The sequence below is a fragment of the Bufo gargarizans genome, chromosome 2 (assembly GCF_014858855.1).
Source record: "Bufo gargarizans isolate SCDJY-AF-19 chromosome 2, ASM1485885v1, whole genome shotgun sequence".
Lineage (NCBI taxonomy): Eukaryota > Metazoa > Chordata > Amphibia > Anura > Bufonidae > Bufo > Bufo gargarizans.
The window spans coordinates 154900414-154918947 of NC_058081.1; the positions used below are offsets into that span (position 1 = coordinate 154900414).

The 18534-nt window shown below is 47.2% G+C and overlaps 1 protein-coding gene across 4 annotated transcripts in view; it reads left to right on the forward strand.

Moving 5' to 3' along the window:
• CEP152 (centrosomal protein 152) overlaps positions 1–17589 on the forward strand; it is a 64184-nt gene extending 46595 nt beyond the window's left edge. For all 4 annotated transcript variants that reach the window (XM_044279624.1, XM_044279628.1, XM_044279626.1 and 1 more), the window contains exons 25-28: positions 4553–4656; positions 7231–7387; positions 14591–14694; positions 16519–17589. In XM_044279624.1, coding sequence (XP_044135559.1) covers positions 4553–4656; positions 7231–7387; positions 14591–14694; positions 16519–17375 — 1222 coding nt within the window. In that variant the 3' untranslated portion in view covers positions 17376–17589. The remainder of the gene's footprint in view (positions 1–4552; positions 4657–7230; positions 7388–14590; positions 14695–16518) is intronic.
• Positions 17590–18534: the final 945 nt, after the last annotated feature.

The window sequence follows — 18534 nt, forward strand, 5'->3', positions numbered from 1 at the left end:
GGGGGGTGATTACCCTGATCACCCCCTGTCATTGATAACCCCCCTGTAAGGCTCCATTCAGACGTCCGCATGCGTTTTGTGGATCCGATACATGTATCCATGGATCCGTAAAAAATCATGCGGATGTCTGAATGGAGCCTTACAGGGGGGGTGATCAGTGACAGGGGGGTGATCACCCTGATTACCCTGATCACCCCCTGTCATTGATAACCCCCCTGTAAGGCTCCATTCAGACGTCCGCATGCGTTCTGTGGATCCGATCCATGGATCCGTAAAAAATCATGCGGATGTCTGAATGGAGCCTTACAGGGGGGGTGATCAATGACAGGGGGGTGATCAGGGAGTCTATATGGGTGATCACCCGCCTGTCATTGATCACCCCCTGTCATTGATCACCCCCTGTCATTGATCACCCCCCTGTCATTGATCACCCCCCCCCCCCCCTGGTAAGGCTCCATTCAGACATTTTTTTTGGCACAAGTTAGCGGAAATTTTTGTTTGTTTTTGTTTTTGTTTTTTCTTACTAAGTCTCATATTCCACTAACTTGTGTCAAAAAATAAAATCTCACATGGATGCACCATACCCCTCACGGAATCCAAATGCGTAAACATTTTTAGACATTTATATTCCAGACTTCTTCTCACGCTTTAGGGCCCCTAAAAAGCCAGGGCAGTATAAATACCCCACATGTGACCCCATTTCGGAAAGAAGACACCCCAAGGTATTCCGTGAGGGGCATATTGAGTCCATGAAAGATTGAAATTTTTGTCCTAAGTTAGCGGAAAGTGAGACTTTGTGAGAAAAAAACAAAAAAAAAATCAATATCCGCTAACTTATGCAAAAAAAAAAAAAAATTCTAGGAACTCGCCAGGCCCCTCATTGAATACCTTGGGGTGTCTTCTTTCCAAAGTGGGGTCACATGTGGGGTATTTATACTGCCCTGGCTTTTTAGGGGCCCGAAAGTGTGAGAAGAAGTCTGGGATCCAAATGTCTAAAAATGCCCTCCTAAACGGAATTTGGGCCCCTTTGCGCATCTAGGCTGCAAAAAAGTGTCACACATCTGGTATCGCCGTACTCAGGAGAAGTTGGGGAATGTGTTTTGGGGTGTCATTTTACATATACCCATGCTGGGTGAGAGAAATATCTTGGTCAAATGCCAACTTTGTATAAAAAAATGGGAAAAGTTGTCTTTTGCCAAGATATTTCTCTCACCCAGCATGGGTATATGTAAAATGACACCCCAAAACACATTCCCCAACTTCTCCTGAGTACGGCGATACCAGATGTGTGACACTTTTTTGCAGCCAAGGTGGGCAAAGGGGCACATATTCCAAAGTGCACCTTTCGGATTTCCCCGGCCATTTTTTACACATTTTGATTGCAAGGTACTTCTTACACATTTGGGCCCCTAAATTGCCAGGGCAGTATAACTACGCCACAAGTGACCCCATTTTGGAAAGAAGACACCCCAAGGTATTCCGTGAGGGGCACGGCGAGTTCCTAGAATGTTTTATTTTTTGTCACAAGTTAGCGGAAAATGATGATTTTTCTTTTTTTTTTCTTTTTTCCTTACAAAGTCTCATATTCCACTAACTTGCGACAAAAAATAAAAAATTCTAGGAACTCGCCATGCCCCTCACGGAATACCTTGGGGTGTCTTCTTTCCAAAATGGGGTCACTTGTGGCGTAGTTATACTGCCCTGGCAATTTAGGGGCCCAAATGTGTGAGAAGAACTTTGCAATCAAAATCTGTAAAAAATGCCCTGCAAAATCCGAAAGGTGCACTTTGGAATATGTGCCCCTTTGCCCACCTTGGCAGCAAAAAAGTGTGACACATCTGGTATCGCCGTACTCAGGAGAAGTTGGGGAATGTGTTTTGGGGTGTCATTTTACATATACCCATGCTGGGTGAGAAAAATATCTTGGTCAAATGCCAACTTTGTATAAAAAAATGGGAAAAGTTGTCTTTTGCCAAGATATTTCTCTCACCCAGCATGGGTATATGTAAAATGACACCCCAAAACACATTCCCCAACTTCTCCTGAGTACGGCGATACCAGATGTGTGACACTTTTTTGATGCCAAGGTGGGCAAAGGGGCACATATTCCAAAGTGCACCTTTCGGATTTCACCGGTCATTTTTTTACAGATTTTGATTGCAAAGTACTTCTCACACATTTGGGCCCCTAAATTGCCAGGGCAGTATAACTACGCCACAAGTGACCCCATTTTGGAAAGAAGACACCCCAAGGTATTCCGTGAGGGGCATGGCGAGTTCCTAGAATTTTTTATTTTTTGTCGCAAGTTAGTGGAATATGAGACTTTGTAAGGAAAAAAGAGAAAAAAAAAAAATCATCATTTTCCGCTAACTTGTGACAAAAAATAAAAAATTCTAGGAACTCTCCATGCCCCTCACGGAATACCTTGGGGTGTCTTCTTTCCAAAATGGGGTCACTTGTGGCGTAGTTATACTGCCCTGGCAATTTAGGGGCCCAAATGTGTGAGAAGTACCTTGCAATCAAAATGTGTAAAAAATGGCCTGCAAAATCTGAAAGGTGCACTTTGGAATATGTGCCCCTTTGCCCACCTTGGCAGCAAAAAAGTGTGACACATCTGGTATCGCCGTACTCAGGAGAAGTTGGGGAATGTGTTTTGGGGTGTCATTTTACATATACCCATGCTGGGTGAGAGAAATATCTTGGCAAAAGACAACTTTTCCCATTTTTTTATACAAAGTTGGCATTTGACCAAGATATTTTTCTCACCCAGCATGGGTATATGTAAAATGACACCCCAAAACACATTCCCCAACTTCTCCTGAGTACGGCGATACCAGATGTGTCACACTTTTTTGCTGCCAAGGTGGGCAAAGGGGCACATATTCCAAAGTGCACCTTTCGGATTTCACCGGTCATTTTTTACACATTTTGATTGCAAAGTTCTTCTCACACATTTGGGCCCCTAAATTGCCAGGGCAGTATAACTACCCCACAAGTGACCCCATTTTGGAAAGAAGACACCCCAAGGTATTCCGTGAGGGGCATGGCAAGTTTTTAGAATTTTTTTATTTTTTGTCGCAAGTTAGTGGAATATGAGACTTTGTAAGAAAAATAAAAAAAATAAAATCATCATCATTTTCCGCTAACTTGTGACAAAAAATAAAAAGTTCTATGAACTCACTATGCCCATCAGCGAATACCTTAGGGTGTCTACTTTCCGAAACGGGGTCATTTGTGGGGGTTTTCTACTGTTTGGGCATTGTAGAACCTCAGGAATCATGACAGGTGCTCAGAAAGTCAGAGCTGTTTCAAAAAGCGGAAATTCACATTTTTGTACCATAGTTTGTAAATGCTATAACTTTTACCCAAACCATTTTTTTTTTGCCCAAACATTTTTTTTTTATCAAAGACATGTAGAACAATAAATTTGGCGAAAAATGTATATATGGATGTCGTTTTTTTTGCAAAATTTTACAGCTGAAAGTGAAAAATGTCATTTTTTTGCAAAAAAATCGTTAAATTTCGATTAATAACAAAAAAAAGTAAAAATGTCAGCAGCAATAAAATACCACCAAATGAAAGCTCTATTAGTGAGAAGAAAAGGAGGTAAAATTCATTTGGGTGGTAAGTTGCATGACCGAGCAATAAACCGCTAAAGTTGTGGAGTGCCGATTTTGTAAAAAAGGGCCTGGTCACTAGGGGGGTATAAACCTGTGGTCCTTAAGTGGTTAAGTATAAATGAAAAAGAGATTTACAAAAAAAAAAGCTACACATTAACAATAAACATATTCATGTTCAGCAGATTCGTGTAGGAATTTTGTTTTTTCGAAAATGAAAATGCACAGAATATCGGTATAAATTATCGGCCTGAAAGTTCAGATTATTGGTATCGGTATCAGCTCTAAAAAATCAAGATCAGTCGATCCCTAGCTTTTATATACTGCAGAGTGCTTATGACATGAACATATGAAACTGGACTCTCGTAAGTGTCACATTCACTGCACTTATACATCAGGTTTTGTGACAAAATGTCGGTAGTGAGAAGGAGTTGGCAGTCTTGGTGTACTTTTACACTAGCGTTATTCTTTTCCGGTATTGAAATCCGGTAAAGGGTCTCAATACTGGAAAAAACGCATCAGTTTTGTCCTAATGCATTCTAAATGGAAATTAATCCGTTCAGTATGTATCAGGATGTCTTTGTTCCGTCGCTTGCTGCAGTATTTTTTTCCGGACAAAATCCTAGAACACTGCCTGATCCGACATTCATTTCCATAGAGATGTATTAATGCCGGATCTGGTTTTCCGGAAATCGCTGCATTGCCGGACCCGGTTTTCCGGTCTGCGCATGCGCCAGGACATAGGAGGAGCTATTTTTGCTTCTGATCTTTGAATTTTTTTTAATACAGAATCTGTTATTCTAGATGAGACGGATCCTGTAAAAACATGTGAAAGTACCCTTAGTCTGGTGTTCGGTTATATGAATGTGTCAGAAATCCACTGTTCCTGTATATTATACAATGGCTTAAACATTTTTTTTGCTCTTTAATTGTAGTTCTCAGCAAGACGAGAGTTCAGAGAAGGGCTGTGCTCTGTGTAAAGGAAATGCACTAGAAGAAATGCGTGCTCAATATATCAAAGCAGTGGACAAAATAAAAAGTGAGTTGACACCCAGAAATTTATCTTCACAAAAACTTTAATGGGATGGTGACATAGTTAAATTTTAAAAATATTTGTAATTGATCCAATTTTGTAACGTATTCCTCGACCCGGGCTGTTTTTTTGCGTACGACAGAGGAATACATTGGGAGTATTCCTCAATGTATGTCTCCAAAGTATCCATAGGTCCTCGTGCATGAAGAGTGTATGGCAAAAGTGTGTACTTTTGACATAAGCTAGATTCTGATTTGCATATCACTATATAGGAAAGAATAGACTACTACGTACTGACACCCCAAAAATAGGTATACTGCAAAGTATGTACATTTATAACAATAGGAGCCTGTGAACGATTTATTGTACTGTGTGCTTATACAGTGGGATTTGTCCCAGCCCTCCAATGGCGGTATATGCCAGGAGATCGTACCTTGGGCTCAAAACAAGCTGTGGGCAAAGCTTCAGGCTAGTATTACACAAACACTTGTTAGCGATGATCTGTTAGTGTGATACTGCCGCTGATTTCCCGATAAACGGCAATCCAGATTTTTAAAGGGAACCTGTCACCTGGATTTTGTGAATAGAGCTGAGGATATGGGCTGCTAGATGGCCGCTAGCACATCTGCAATACCCAGTCCCCATAGCTCTGTGTGCTTCTATTGTGTCAAAAATGATTTGATACATATGCAAATTAACCTGAGATGATTCCAGCACCGCCCCGCATCCTCCGAATCTCCTCCTCGCTCCCCGACGTCACAAAGCTAGAGCGCCGTAATCTCGCGATTCATTGGTCTTAGAAGTCACCTGCTCCAGCCAGTGATTAAAGGGGTTGTGACGAGTTTGCAAGTCATCCCCTCTCCACAGTACCCCCACATGTCCCAAGATGGGATCTCTGTGGGACTTTCAGAGACAGAGTACAACACTCATCTATTTCTGGCAATCCCACAGAGAATGAATGGAGCGACCGGGTGCATGTTCGACCTGCCGTTCCATCAAATTGGGAGAGCAAGACATCTGTTCTTGGGATCAGTGGGCGTCCTAGTGGTCGGACCCACAGCGATCATGTAGTTATCCTCATCTCTGGATATTCTTGTGTCACTATCCAGTCAGCAGTCAAATATTACTTGGTAGTTTTCCTTTGGACAAACAAAAAATAAATCTACAAGTAAAAGTATTAAAGTGGATTTTCCACAATGGACATTTGCCCACATCCACAGGAGAAATGTACCGGTCAGTAGAATAGGGGTCTTAAGCCCATTCCTCCAGGACCACCATGAAGAGGATTTTGAATGGAGTAGCGGTTAAAGAGGACCTTTCATCAGTTTTGACATAAGCTAATTAGGGTATTACCTTGTAGGGCGGCCCCACTGATGCCATAGGTGTATTATTATATTTTTTTTTTCAAACACTCCCCCCCTCCCCCCTTCCCCCGTTCATCTGCTGTGGCCCCCCGATGATTTGGTGCGCTGGATCATGCTCACAGCCAGGGAGAAGGAGACAACAGTAGAAGATTGCGTCTCGTCCCTGTTGCGAGTTTACTGCTCATTATAATACAGCGCGCCAAATCATCGGGGGGCCACAGTGGACGAACGGGGGGGGCCTTTGAAAAAAAAAAAATGCACCCATAGCATCAGTGAGGGCCCAAAAGTGAGGGCCGCCCTACAAGTTAATAACATAATTAGCCTACGTCAAAACTGATAAAATGTCCCTCTTTAAAGGGAACCTGTCACCGGGATTTATTTACTTACTGATCTCAGTGGGGATAAATGAGAGCTCTCCTCACTACACACAACCGCAGGCGAGCATGTGCTCTGCCACTCTATTTTCACTATGAGTCTTACCGAAAACCACGCACTGTACTCGGCTGCTTCCGTCAGTCCCACAGGCTTTGTATAGAGCAGAACCATGCATGCTTAAAGGGAACCTGTCACTGGGATTTTGTGTATAGAGCTGAGGACATGGGTTGCTAGATGGCCGCTAGCACATCCGCAATACCCAGCCCCCATAGCTCTGTGTGCTTTTATTGTGTACAAAAAACGATTTGATACATATGCAAATTAACCTGAGATGAGTCCTGTCCCTTACTCATCTCACATACAGGACTCATCTCAGGTTAATTTGCATATGTTTTTTTTTACACAATAAAAGCACACAGAGCTATGGGGGCTGGGTATTGCGGATGTGCTAGCGGCCATCTAGCAACCCACGTCCTCAGATCTATACACAAAATCCCAGTGACAGGTTCCCTTTAACCATGCATGGTTCTGCTCTATTCAAAGCCTGTGGGACTGACGGAAGCAGCCGAGTACAGTGCGTGGTTTTCGGTAAGACTCATAGTTAAAATAGAGTGGCAGAGCACATGCTCGCCTGCGGTTGTGTGTAGTGAGGAGAGCTCTCATTTATCCCCACTGAGATCAGTAAGTAATTGCATCTTGTCTCGCATGGACACAATACATTTGTCCCTGCTTGTGAGGAGGTTCCTAGTCTTGAAACGCGCTGCTTGCTTTTATTCTGAATTACCTCTGTTGCTTTGCGCAGACCATGCACTAGAGTTTTCTTTCCCTTTCAATTAAGCAGATGACATGCTTCGTTACATACATGAAAGCAAGGGAAGAGCAGCTGAAATGTTGAAAAATGAAGTTCTGAGAGAACGGCAGGAAACTGCTAGGAAAATGCGCAAGTATTACTTGACCTGTCTGCAGCAGTTACTCAAGGACGACGGCAAGAATGAGGGGTGAGTATCTCGCAGAAACATATAGGTGTATACTAAATAAAACTGACCAATAACCTTCAAAAATGGTAAGGAAGGCAGGATGAGGCAGAGTGCAATCGCTAACCACAAATGCAATGCATGTGGGGGTATGTCACAATTCACAAATACATCAGGGAAATATACCACAAGTGCAAGTACCCAGAAACTACCCGCCACTCCTCACTGTCCAGCGGCCAAACACCCACAAGCTTCCTTTGGAGAGGTTACTGCTTTGCCTAGATTTACAGTAAAAATACATGGAGCAGTGCCACAGGCTGCTGCAGCCATACCAACATGAGTCTTGAAATAGCTTGTTAAATGGGCGCACAACTTTGTCATAATATCAGTTTATACTGCACAACTGTGTGTTTATTTACATGAGTGTTAATGGTTGCATTACTGGCAAAATGTCGCCAATTAACAAGCTCAAACCTCGAACAAGGCTGCGCTATGTCTTCTTCCACTTATTTTTTTGCCCCATAAGGCGCACCTAGGTTTTACAGGAGAAAAGTAAGTAAGAAATTTTTATTTCTCGCCCAGTTTCCTTGGGGGACACAGAAGACCTTGGGTATAGCTCATCTCCATAGGAGGCGTGACACTAAGTGAAAACTGTTAAGCCCCTCCTCCACAGCTATACCCTCAGCCTGGAGAGAGAGGCTGCCAGTTTTTGCTTAGTGTCCAAGGAGGCAAGACACTCCCTGCTACTGCAGGGCTGTTTTCTCCTTGTTTTTAATTTTGATTTTTACTTTTTCTTTTCTTTTTGTTCCAGACATTACGGGACAACAGAGTCGCACTAGACCTCTCTGTTTCTCCCGGGGTTGAGCTGCGCCAGTGCCGGTCATCCGCACTGCTGCCTCCCCCACAGAAGGCAAGGTGGACCAGGGCAGCCCAGCTCCCCTGCATCCCGCCAGCGCAAGGGTCGCCCGCACGCCAAGCCCCTCTTCCAGCGTCCTGCCACTACGGTGCCAGTAGCTGAAGGGGCGACCCTGCTGGAACGGACCGAGGGTGAAGACGGCTGTGGTGAGAGAGTGGCTTCTCCAGCCCTACGACCCCCTCCCCCCACCCAGGTCTCCTGCGTGACTGACCCCCATATTGGTCCCTGCTGGTCCTAGGCTGGCCCCATCCTAGCTTGTTTTATTAGCTCCCTCTCCTCCCCTCCACAATAGGTGCCCACTGAGGGGTTATGCTGGCGTCCCTATCATGCCGCCCAGGGAGCTGCCTCTATACGGGCACCCGGTCACAGGGTTCCCCCCCCCCTATCGCCTTACCGGTGCGCTGCTCAGGGCCAGAGGCCCTCTCCTGACGGCTGCAGCGTAGGGCCCTTGTTTCCGGTCCGCGGGGTGGGCACCCGCGGCCGGCATGACTGGTGCGGTGTCCCAGCAGACCCTGGCGACCACTGCTGCTCTCAGAGGCTGTCTTTCCGGTCGGCCGGGCGCCGCAGAAAGATTCGGGCCCCCTGACTGTTCCGGCCCGCGGGGTGGGCTCCCGCGGCCGGTATTATGCACGCGCCGCTCCGCTCCCTCCAGGTCCTTGCCGGTACCTCCGGGCACCGCGAAAATTTAGGCCCCGGCTTCGCGGCCGCGAAAATTTAGGCCCCGGCTTCGCGGCCTAGTAGGCCGCAAATTTCCGGCCTCGATTGGAGGGGGCGGGCACTCTCCAGGCGCGAATTCTTCCCGCCGGAGGTCCCCCCGCCCCCAGGGCATCGCTGCACCGCTCTCAGGTCGGATCCCTGTTAACCTCTTGGATGCCGACGGCTCCCATCTGGAGGAGACCCTAGGATGGCTAGCCTCTCAAAGAGGCTGTGCCCTTATATGGTGGCCCCTTCCTGCCTCAAAGAGGCTGTGTTTTAGAATAATAAATAAATAAAAAAAAAAAAAAAAAAAAAAGAATTAACAGTATGTGTGTATATATATATATATGAGGTATCTGTATTTTTTTGTTGGCTGCGCAGGATGCTGCAGCCTGACCTTAGAGCGCTGGCCGTATGCCTGCCCCTATTCCATAGGCGGCATGTTGCGCTCCGTGGCACTGGCCAGGTATACATGTTCCCCTTCTAGGCGGACCCTTGCCCTCTCCTGGGATACGGCGCTGGCCAGGTGCAGGCCGCCCTTTTCTATAGGCAGAATTAGTCGCCTTCTCCAGTCACGGTACTGGCCATGTGCATGACCCCCCATTATAGGCGGCATACTGCACTCTCTCTGGCTGCGGGCTGGCCTTGTGCATGACCCCCTTCTGTAGGCGGAATACTGCCCTTTTACCGCATACGATGCTGACCATGTGCACGACCCCCTTCCATAGGCGGAACGCTGCACTCTCGCTGGGTTTGCTACGGCCATATGCGTGACCCCCTTCCATAGACGGGACGCTGCACTCTCGCTGGATTCGCTACGGCCATATGCATGACCTCCTTCCATAGGCGGAACGCTGCACTCTCGCTGGGTTCGCTACGGCCATATGCATGACCTCCTTCCATAGGCGGAATGCTGTACTCTCGCTGGGTTCGCTACGGCCTTATGCATGACCTCCTTCCATAGGTGGAATGTTGCACTCTCTCTGGCTTCGCTGCTGGTCATACGCATGACCTCCGTCCAAAGGAGGGCTGCTGCGCTCCCTCTCTCTGGATTCGCTGCCGGCCATATGCATGACCTCCGTCCATGGGCAGAACGCTGCACTCTCGCTGGATTCGCTGCCGGCCATATGCATGAGCCGGCCATGTGCATTGCCTCCTTCCATAGGCGGAATGCTGCACTTTCTGGATTCGCTGCCGGCCATACGCATGACCTCCGTCCATAGGCGGACTGCTGCACTCTCTCTGGATCTGCTGCCGGCCATGTGCATGAACTCCTTCCATAGGTGGTTTGCTGCACTATCACTGGATTCGCTGCCGGCCATGTGCACGACACCTTCCTTGGGTGGTGTGCTGCACTCACTGGAATCGCTGCCAGCAATGAGCATGTATCCTTTCCTCAGGCGGCATATGCACAACGCCACTGACTGTGGTTGTTTTCTCGCCAGTGCGTTGCTGGCCATGTGCATGTCCCGCATCCTTGGCGGGGTGCTTGCATTTTTGCTGGATGCGATGACGGCCGTGTGCATTACCCGCCCCTTTCTGGGTGGAATACTGCTCTTTCGCCGGATATGTTGCGGGCCATACACGGCCCACCTCATCCATGGGCAAGAATTTGCACCCTCACGTGACCCATGGCTGTCCTTGAAATGCTGTGCGGGATTCTTGCTTGTTCTCCTTCGTTGTGGAGTAGTTGCACTCTCACAGTATTCGGTGTTAGGTGGGTTATTGCGCACTCGCTTTATGGTAAGATAACCCCGTGCATGTCCCCCTTTCTCTGGGCGGACCTCCTGCGTTCCCGCTGGGTACTGTGCGGCCATGTGATTAGTCACCTTCTGGGCGAACTATGGTATGTTCTACTTCTCTGAAGTTGTTACTGGCCTTGGGCAACCCCCCTTTGGGACGGGCCTTTGCATTCTTACCAGCTGCAGTGTTGCCAGGTGCATTTCCCCCTTTTCTGGGGGGCCTGCCTGCGTTCCCATCGCATGCCATACTGATGTCTTGTGCATCACTCCCTTTCAGGTTGCACTTTGCACTTCCGTTGATACTGTTGGGCTCTGTGGCTGATCCCCTTCACTGGGTGACTATTTTTTTGCAGTGAGCGGAATTTTCTGGTGCGCTCTGTCCGTTGTTTGGGCCGTGTATGCCTTCTCCCATAGGTGGGTTGGCCTTCTCACTGCTTGCGGGGCTGTTCGTACGTATGCCTCACTTCCTCCTGCGACATACCCTTTTTTCTCTTGGGATGTGGTGCTGTCACGGGCCTTGCACTCTTCTCTAAAGAGATCATTCTGTCCACCTGTATAACCCTTGGGTGCTGTCATACAAGCATTACAAGTATGCCGCTGTATTCAAAGGTGTATTCTTTAGATATGAGTAGATGGGCTCTACTTGCTCTCTACTTCGCCGAGCTGGGTGGTGCTCGTTTTTCTGGTTTGGCCTGTATATTGTGGTCCCGTTGTTTCGGCATCCACCATGTCCGTTGGCCTTTCCACCTGGGGAGTGTTCGTGGTTCTTTGATACGTACCCTTTCGTTCTCCCGTGCACTCGCTTCCCGGCGCAAGTGGTCACTGGGTCGAGAGTGCCGTTTGCAGTGCCACTCGATTTCTGCGTTAGCTCTGGCGGGACTGCTGTTCCCTCGCCTGCTACTGTTTTTTCCTCCTCTTCGGGTGTCGTGCAGTATGAGTTTTTTCTTTTGGCGCCCCCTCTGCGCTTTAGGCTGGTCCGCTACCGGGTTCGGGCCGCTTTTCTCGGGATGGTCACCCAGCTGCTCTTGGGTGCTCACTTACCCAGGTCCGTAGGACCTCCACCTTGGGTTCTTCAGGGTACTCGCCTTCTGCGTGGCAGTGAACCGGGCGTCTCGGTGAGCGGGGTTCTGCCTTTGAGCTGTCCTATGGCTTCCCTGTTGCCCACTCCTCCTTTCAGTTGTAGGGTGTTATGCCGGCCTCTGTCTCGACTGCCTTTTTTCGCCGGCTCTGCTTGGCTCCCACTCGGTTTGGCTCGGCTCCCTCCGATGTGGCTTTTGCCCGGCCGCGCTTCAGTGGCTGTTCCTTCGCTGCCCTCCCCTCTGGGGAGAGCTTGGTTGTTCATGTGGATGGTTCTGATGTTCCTCTTGGCCTCGTGCTGTCTCCCTTGTTCACTCTGGCTGTAACTTGGGAGGACCCCCATTCGGTCGAGATTGTCATTAGATCTCCCACACCGGGACTGTAGGACGTCTTCCTGTGGTGGCTACATCAGCATGGACTTTAGCCTGTCTTGTCCTGGCGGTTGCTGGGCGGACCCTTCGGTTCCTTCCGTCTGTCCTTCTGCTCCCCCACTCCGGGTGGTTACAGGACTACGTTGCTCGGGGGCCGACGGGACCAGTTTTTGCCGACCGTTCTGCCGGTGTTACTGGTCTGCGCCTGTTCACATTGGGTTTCACCCGCTTGCCCAGGCGACTCTAGCGGGCTCGCTAGTGTTCGCTCCTGGCCGTGTTTTGTCCAGGATCTGTTGTAGGACTTAGGGGTTTTACCGGGGGTTCTGTGGGAAGCTGGGCGTTCCCCCACTCTGCCTTTCTCTCTCCATGGTTCTGTCTTTCTCCAGTCCGACCTGGATCTGGGACTGGGACTCTGTTGCTTGAAGTGTCAAGTGTCAGCGCTGTCCTTCCCCTTTCGGCGTTCCCCGGCCCTCTGGGCCTGTCAGGGCCCTTTTCCGTGGAGCGGCTTTGGGGTTCCCTCGTACTGCCCCTGGGTACCGCCCTGGGCATTGCATACTGGGCTCTTGGCGCTCCAATCTTTCCCTTGGAGCCGTTACAGGAGTTCTCTCTACTCCTTCTGTCCTGTACGGTTATGTTTCCGTAGCCGTCGTGTCTCTGGCGGGTGCCTGGGTGGCGGCCCTTCTTGTTCCGAGCCTTCTCTTTCCTCGGGACAGGGCTGTTCTCCATCCCGTCTCTTCCTTCCTTCTGAAGGTGGTGTTTGTCTTTCATTTTAACGGGGCTTTCGTCCTCCCCTTCCCACCCCCGGGAACGGACACTTCACCGATTTGGGAGTTGTTTGGGCCTTGCGGTTTTTACTTGGAGATCTCCGACTCTTGTCGACGTTCGGTCTCTTGGTTTTCCAGGAGGTCCGCGCAACGGGTTGGTGGCCTCCGGGGTGGCTTTCCTCCGCTTTCTCACAGTGGTTGTTGCTGTGGTTACCGCACCAAGGGCGGGGTTCTGCTTTTGGTGTCACCGTTCGTTTCACCGGAGCGGTCGGTGCCTCCTGGGCCGGTGGCGTTTGGTTTCGGCCATGCGTCTGTGCGCGGCGGTCACTGGTCTGCCTTACAGCGTTCTACAGGGTGCATACTCTGGCTTCGGCAGATGCTGCCTTGGGCCGCCTGGTCTGCGGGCGGCGGTTTCTTGATGCCTTCGGGTGATTCGCCTTGGTGCTGTGGTCCCTCCCCCTTTTGGACTGCTTTTGAACGTCCCAAGGTCTTCTGTGTCCCCCAAGGAAACTGGGCGAGAAAACGAGATTTTTGTATAACTTACCAGTAAAATCTCTTTCTCGCTCTTTCCTTGGGGGACACAGCACCCACCCATTCTTTGTTTTTTCTCTACACGGTTTCCGAGTTGTTTTACCCGTTGGGTAGTTGGCTTGTTGGTTCCACTTTTGGACTTTGCCTTTTTTTCACTACTTGGACACGCAACTGGCAGCCTCTCTCTCCAGGCTGAGGGTATAGCTGTGGAGGAGGGGCTTAACAGTTTTCACTTAGTGTCACGCCTCCTATGGAGATGAGCTATACCCAAGGTCTTCTGTGTCCCCCAAGGAAAGAGCGAGAAAGAGATTTTACTGGTAAGTTATACAAAAATCTCGTTTTTTTATCAGGCCTCGGTTTAGACCCCAATGTTATTCAGATCTCGGACCCAAAAAAATAAATCAACTCTCCTCTCTTGCTCCAGACACTGTCGCCACCATCCTAAAATCTAGTGCTCTTCCTGCCATGCTGTGCTGTGACCCGACATCGCACTGAGGTCACAGAGCGTGCAGATGTCTGCATGCTGTGCACAGGTCACAGAACAGCATGCAGCAGCTGAAGACCAGGAAGCGGTGAATACAGAGCCCGCACAGGGAGTGCTGCATTCACTGCTTCCCGGTCCTACTGTACATTATGGAAGCGCTCATTAGTATCTGTCCCATAAGACACACTGACGTTTTTCCCCCAATTTTTTGGGGGTGAAAAGGTGCATCTGTATATGCAATGCAACACTTTTACAACAAAAAAAAATCATCTTGACTGTGCACACACCTAGGTGTAAAAGTGCCAATGTTTTGGTCAATATAAAAGTTGATGGCAATGTTGTATGTCATGAGTGATTTTATCAAAGAAGGTACATGCAGTCATATTTGTCGCAGCATGAAAGTAAATTTGACCACATTTATCTTCGACATGGGCTAAAATAACGCCACTATTGGTCATTTTTTTATTTTTTTTCCCCCCGTCAACAAAATTGATATCTGACCACCAGGATATAATCCAAAACCCAGATTTATAGATGTTCTGTGTGGAGTTTCATTTGGCAGGTACAGAACAGAAATAAATGTACAGATAACAGTAACTGATTTACAGTTCATTACTGTATTAATGGTATTTAATCTGTTTCTTAGAGCTGAAAAGAAAATAATGAATGCTGCAAGCAAGTTGGCGACTATGGCAAAAGTGCTTGAAACTCCTATCTCCCAGAAAACACAAAGCAGAAACTTGCGTCTAGGTATGTATGGATTCCCTTTGTCAAACAGTTCAGGGGAGATTTATCAAAACTGGCGTAAAGGAAAACTGACTTAGTTGCCCATAGCAACCAATCAAAGTCCACCTTTCATTTTGCCAAGGAGCTCTTTCTTTTTATTTGTATTTTTCAAACTATAGTGTATTCAAAAAGTCTTCAAACCCTTTCATTTATTTATTTTTTCTTCACATTTTATGTTGTTTCATTGAGTTAACATAAAAAAAAAAATCAAGTGTTCCCCGTCATCTGCACTCAATAGCTCATAATGAGAAAGTGAAAATAGAGTTTTAGAAATGTTTACAAAATTATGTATGCTGCAACTGAGTACTAAGTAAAGGTTCTGCGTATGTACAGTATGTCAATGCAATATTTTAGTTTTTCATTTTTTTTATAAATTTGCAATAATTTCTAAAATTCTGTTTTCACTTTCTCATTATGGTGTATTGAGGGCAGAATAAGGGGTGGGAAACCTAGCAGCTCTGCCTTGTTATCATTTGATCGCCTGTTCTAATAGAGCAGAGATGGCCAACCTGTGGTTCTCCAGCTTTGAAAAACTACAACTCCCACCATGTCCTGCTGTAGGCAGTCTAGGCATGCTGGAAGATGTAGTTTTTCAACAGCTGGAGAGCCCCCCTCTGGTTGGGGAATATCCTTTTCCTCTGTTCCCTACATAGTTCCCATTGAGCACTATGCACACAGAAAAAGAAGGCAAAGGTGATAAACTGCTTATGTCTTCTCCTTGTTGTCCCCGACTATCACTGATGTGCTCCTGCTAATGTGCAGGCTCAATACATGTATTGTGCTCTGTATTAAAGACCTGCACCAGTCTCTGTACATGTACAGATCTTGGTCATGTGGAGCTACAATGTGGCGAGACTAGTCACAAATGGCAACAAGACTGTGTATATTCTTGCCAACATTTGCAAATTCTTAGTCGCATTGGCGTCCTCTTTGGTTGCTATCTGGAATATGAGGGACGGCCCTGCTTATACAGTAATTTTTGAAGAAATGGGGTTGACCCAAAATGTGAAAACACTTGTTTTGTACAACGTTCCAGTCATCTTCTGTAAATTTGAGTAGTACACGTAAAGCTACATAAGTTGGTCACTAGAAATAAATTCCTGTCTGTATAACCTGTCTCTTGCCTATCTCCCCTATTCATGCATCCACCATTTGACAGGTGAGTGTGGTGTCTTGACATTACACTGTAACTCATTGTAGTTTGAGATGCAAATGAACTCTTAACAAGCTCTGCCTCCTAATGCCACCAGATGTAAGGCAGCTACCCTATAAGTCAATGTTCGACCTTTTTAAATAGGCCTTGAGACATGACTTGAATAAAAAATAAGCCAGCACCTCATCTGCAGACAGCTGTTTCGGGGTGATTGTAGATGCTCTGTTCCCAAGGAGAGAGAGAACCCCCGTATTCTGTCTTGGGCTTCACATCTACTTAAGCCAGTACTTGCTGCTTTGCACTAATGAGGGGCAATCACCCCAAAACAGCTGTCTGCAGATGAGGCGCTGGCTTATTTAATATCCAAGTCATGTCTCAAGGCCTGGCTGAACATTGACTTGTAGGATAGCTGCCTTATATCTGATGTCAATAGAGGTAGAGCTTGTTAAGACCTCATTTGTATCCCTTTCTTCCCAGAATTCCAGAGGAGCATGTATGGCCTGTAACTCTCCTCATACCGGTTAAGGCGCTCTTTCCCCAAGGAGAGAGAGAGAGAGTACCCCCCCAAATCATTGTAGATTGTGATGGAATAAATAAGGGCATTAGATTTTAATATATATCTTGATCTATATTAGGGTTAGCAGTGAACCAAGACGGAACTGAGCCTGAAACTATTAAACCATTGAAGAATGTTCTAAGATGTTCAAGTGACAGATCAACCGATCCAAGCACAGAACAGAAAACGCTGGATGAGCTCATCAGGAGGCATATGAAAGAGAAGCTGGATGGAGGCAGATTCCCTAATGGTGAAGATTCTGCTGCCATTAAACATGAGGTGTTACAACAATATGGAATGGACTGTGTCGAACACAAACCTCCACCAGCGCGTGCAGGACGGCCTATGAGCACACCCTTTGATGATGGCCATGATCTTAATAGTCCAAACACTAATGTGGATTCTCTCCAGGTCGCATTTTATAAGCAGAGTGAACCGTCTGTTTTACATGGACTGAGAGATCGCTCATGCCATGGAAATCCAAAGTGCCGATCAGATAGACAAAAGTTTGAGCTCCAAGAAACTCCAGTGCGGGATGAGAATGGAAGCAATGACTGGAGCGGTTTGAATAGTAAAGGTCCCTTTTTGACCCGGACTACGCAAATCCCTTTAACCAATTCGAAGGCACAGTCTCAAAATCCAAACACTCCTGTGAATGTTACAGGAGCAGGTTTATTTTCCTTTGTGGAGGGAAATCATGATACCTTTGGCAGCAGATATGAAGGTCAGAATCACTCTGCACACATTGTAAAGAAGAGAGATCAGACTCCTAGTACACAGCATCCTAGTAAAGTTATGGGTCACCCGCCTACAGCTGTTGAATCTAAGCCATACTCAGATGTAGGTCGAGGCAGCCAACTACCTTCACGGAAATTATTGTTGGATTTTGCAACCCCTCAGCAAGACAGCGGCTTTGACAGTCCATTGCCTATTTAAATAGTTCTGACTGACCAAGAAAGCACTCAAAAATCTTTTATGGCTTGACCATTTTTTGTTCCAGGTGTGCAGGTTCTCTTCCAAATTTTACTGCAAAATGTATTGACTAATTTATTTTCTCTGTATATAGTCCTGTGCTTTTTTTACATGTGTTTTTGTATATTTGTGAGTGTGTCTGAAGACTTTTATTTTTGTATTCTGCCTGTTTTTACCTAATTATGTTATTTAAATAAAGATCATTTTTATTTTAACCACGTTTTATGTAACATATGGGAATGGGGCTGGGAATTTCCAGTGGTAATAAGCTGAATTTTCAAAGAAAAATAGTGAGCTGTTGAAAAGTGGAGCAGTGCATCCACAAAGATGATCTTGAGGTAAGCACAGAGGGAATGCATTAGTGTTACTAGGCAGGAGTGAAGGGAATACTATAGCGCAAAAGGGTTTCCACTTATAACAGCAATGAAGGAAGATAAAAGTGGACTTCACCTGGCGCTGACAGTAACAATAGTTAAGACGAGCACTCTTCTAGGTCTTTTATTGCAATGGGTAAAATACAATACGTTTCTGGACCGAACTGGTGCCTTTTTCAGGGTGATTGTATAACACGTATTTCTCGCCCATAATCATTGGGGGACACAGGAACCGTGGGTATAGCTATGTCCTCTAGGAGGCATTGACACTAGTAAAAGCTGTTAGCTCCTCCACTGGCAGCTATACCCCCTCCAGCCTGGAGAGAGAGCTTCAGTTCTTTCTAGTGTCAATAGGAGGCAAGACCTCCCTGCAGGGAAGCTCCTGAAGATTTATTTTTTATTTTTTTACTTCTTTTAGGTGGGAAACAGTGGTCGCCTCGCCTCTCTGTTCTCTCGGGGGGAGCACGCCAGCGTTGGTTTGCCACGCTGCCTCCTCCCCCCACAAGAAGACAAGGTGGACCAGGGCAGCGTCGCTCCCTGCATCCCGCCAGCCAAGGGGTCACCTGTCCAAGTCCCTCTTCCAGCTTCCTGCCACTACGGTGCCAGTAGCTGAAGGGGTGACCCTGCTGGACCAGAGGATGGGTGAAGATGGCGGCTGGACAGATAAGTAGATGCCGGCTCCAGGCCCGCCCGCCCGCCGGCTGCTCAACCTCTCTTGCAAGGGGTTAATCTCAACAGCAGCAGCTGTT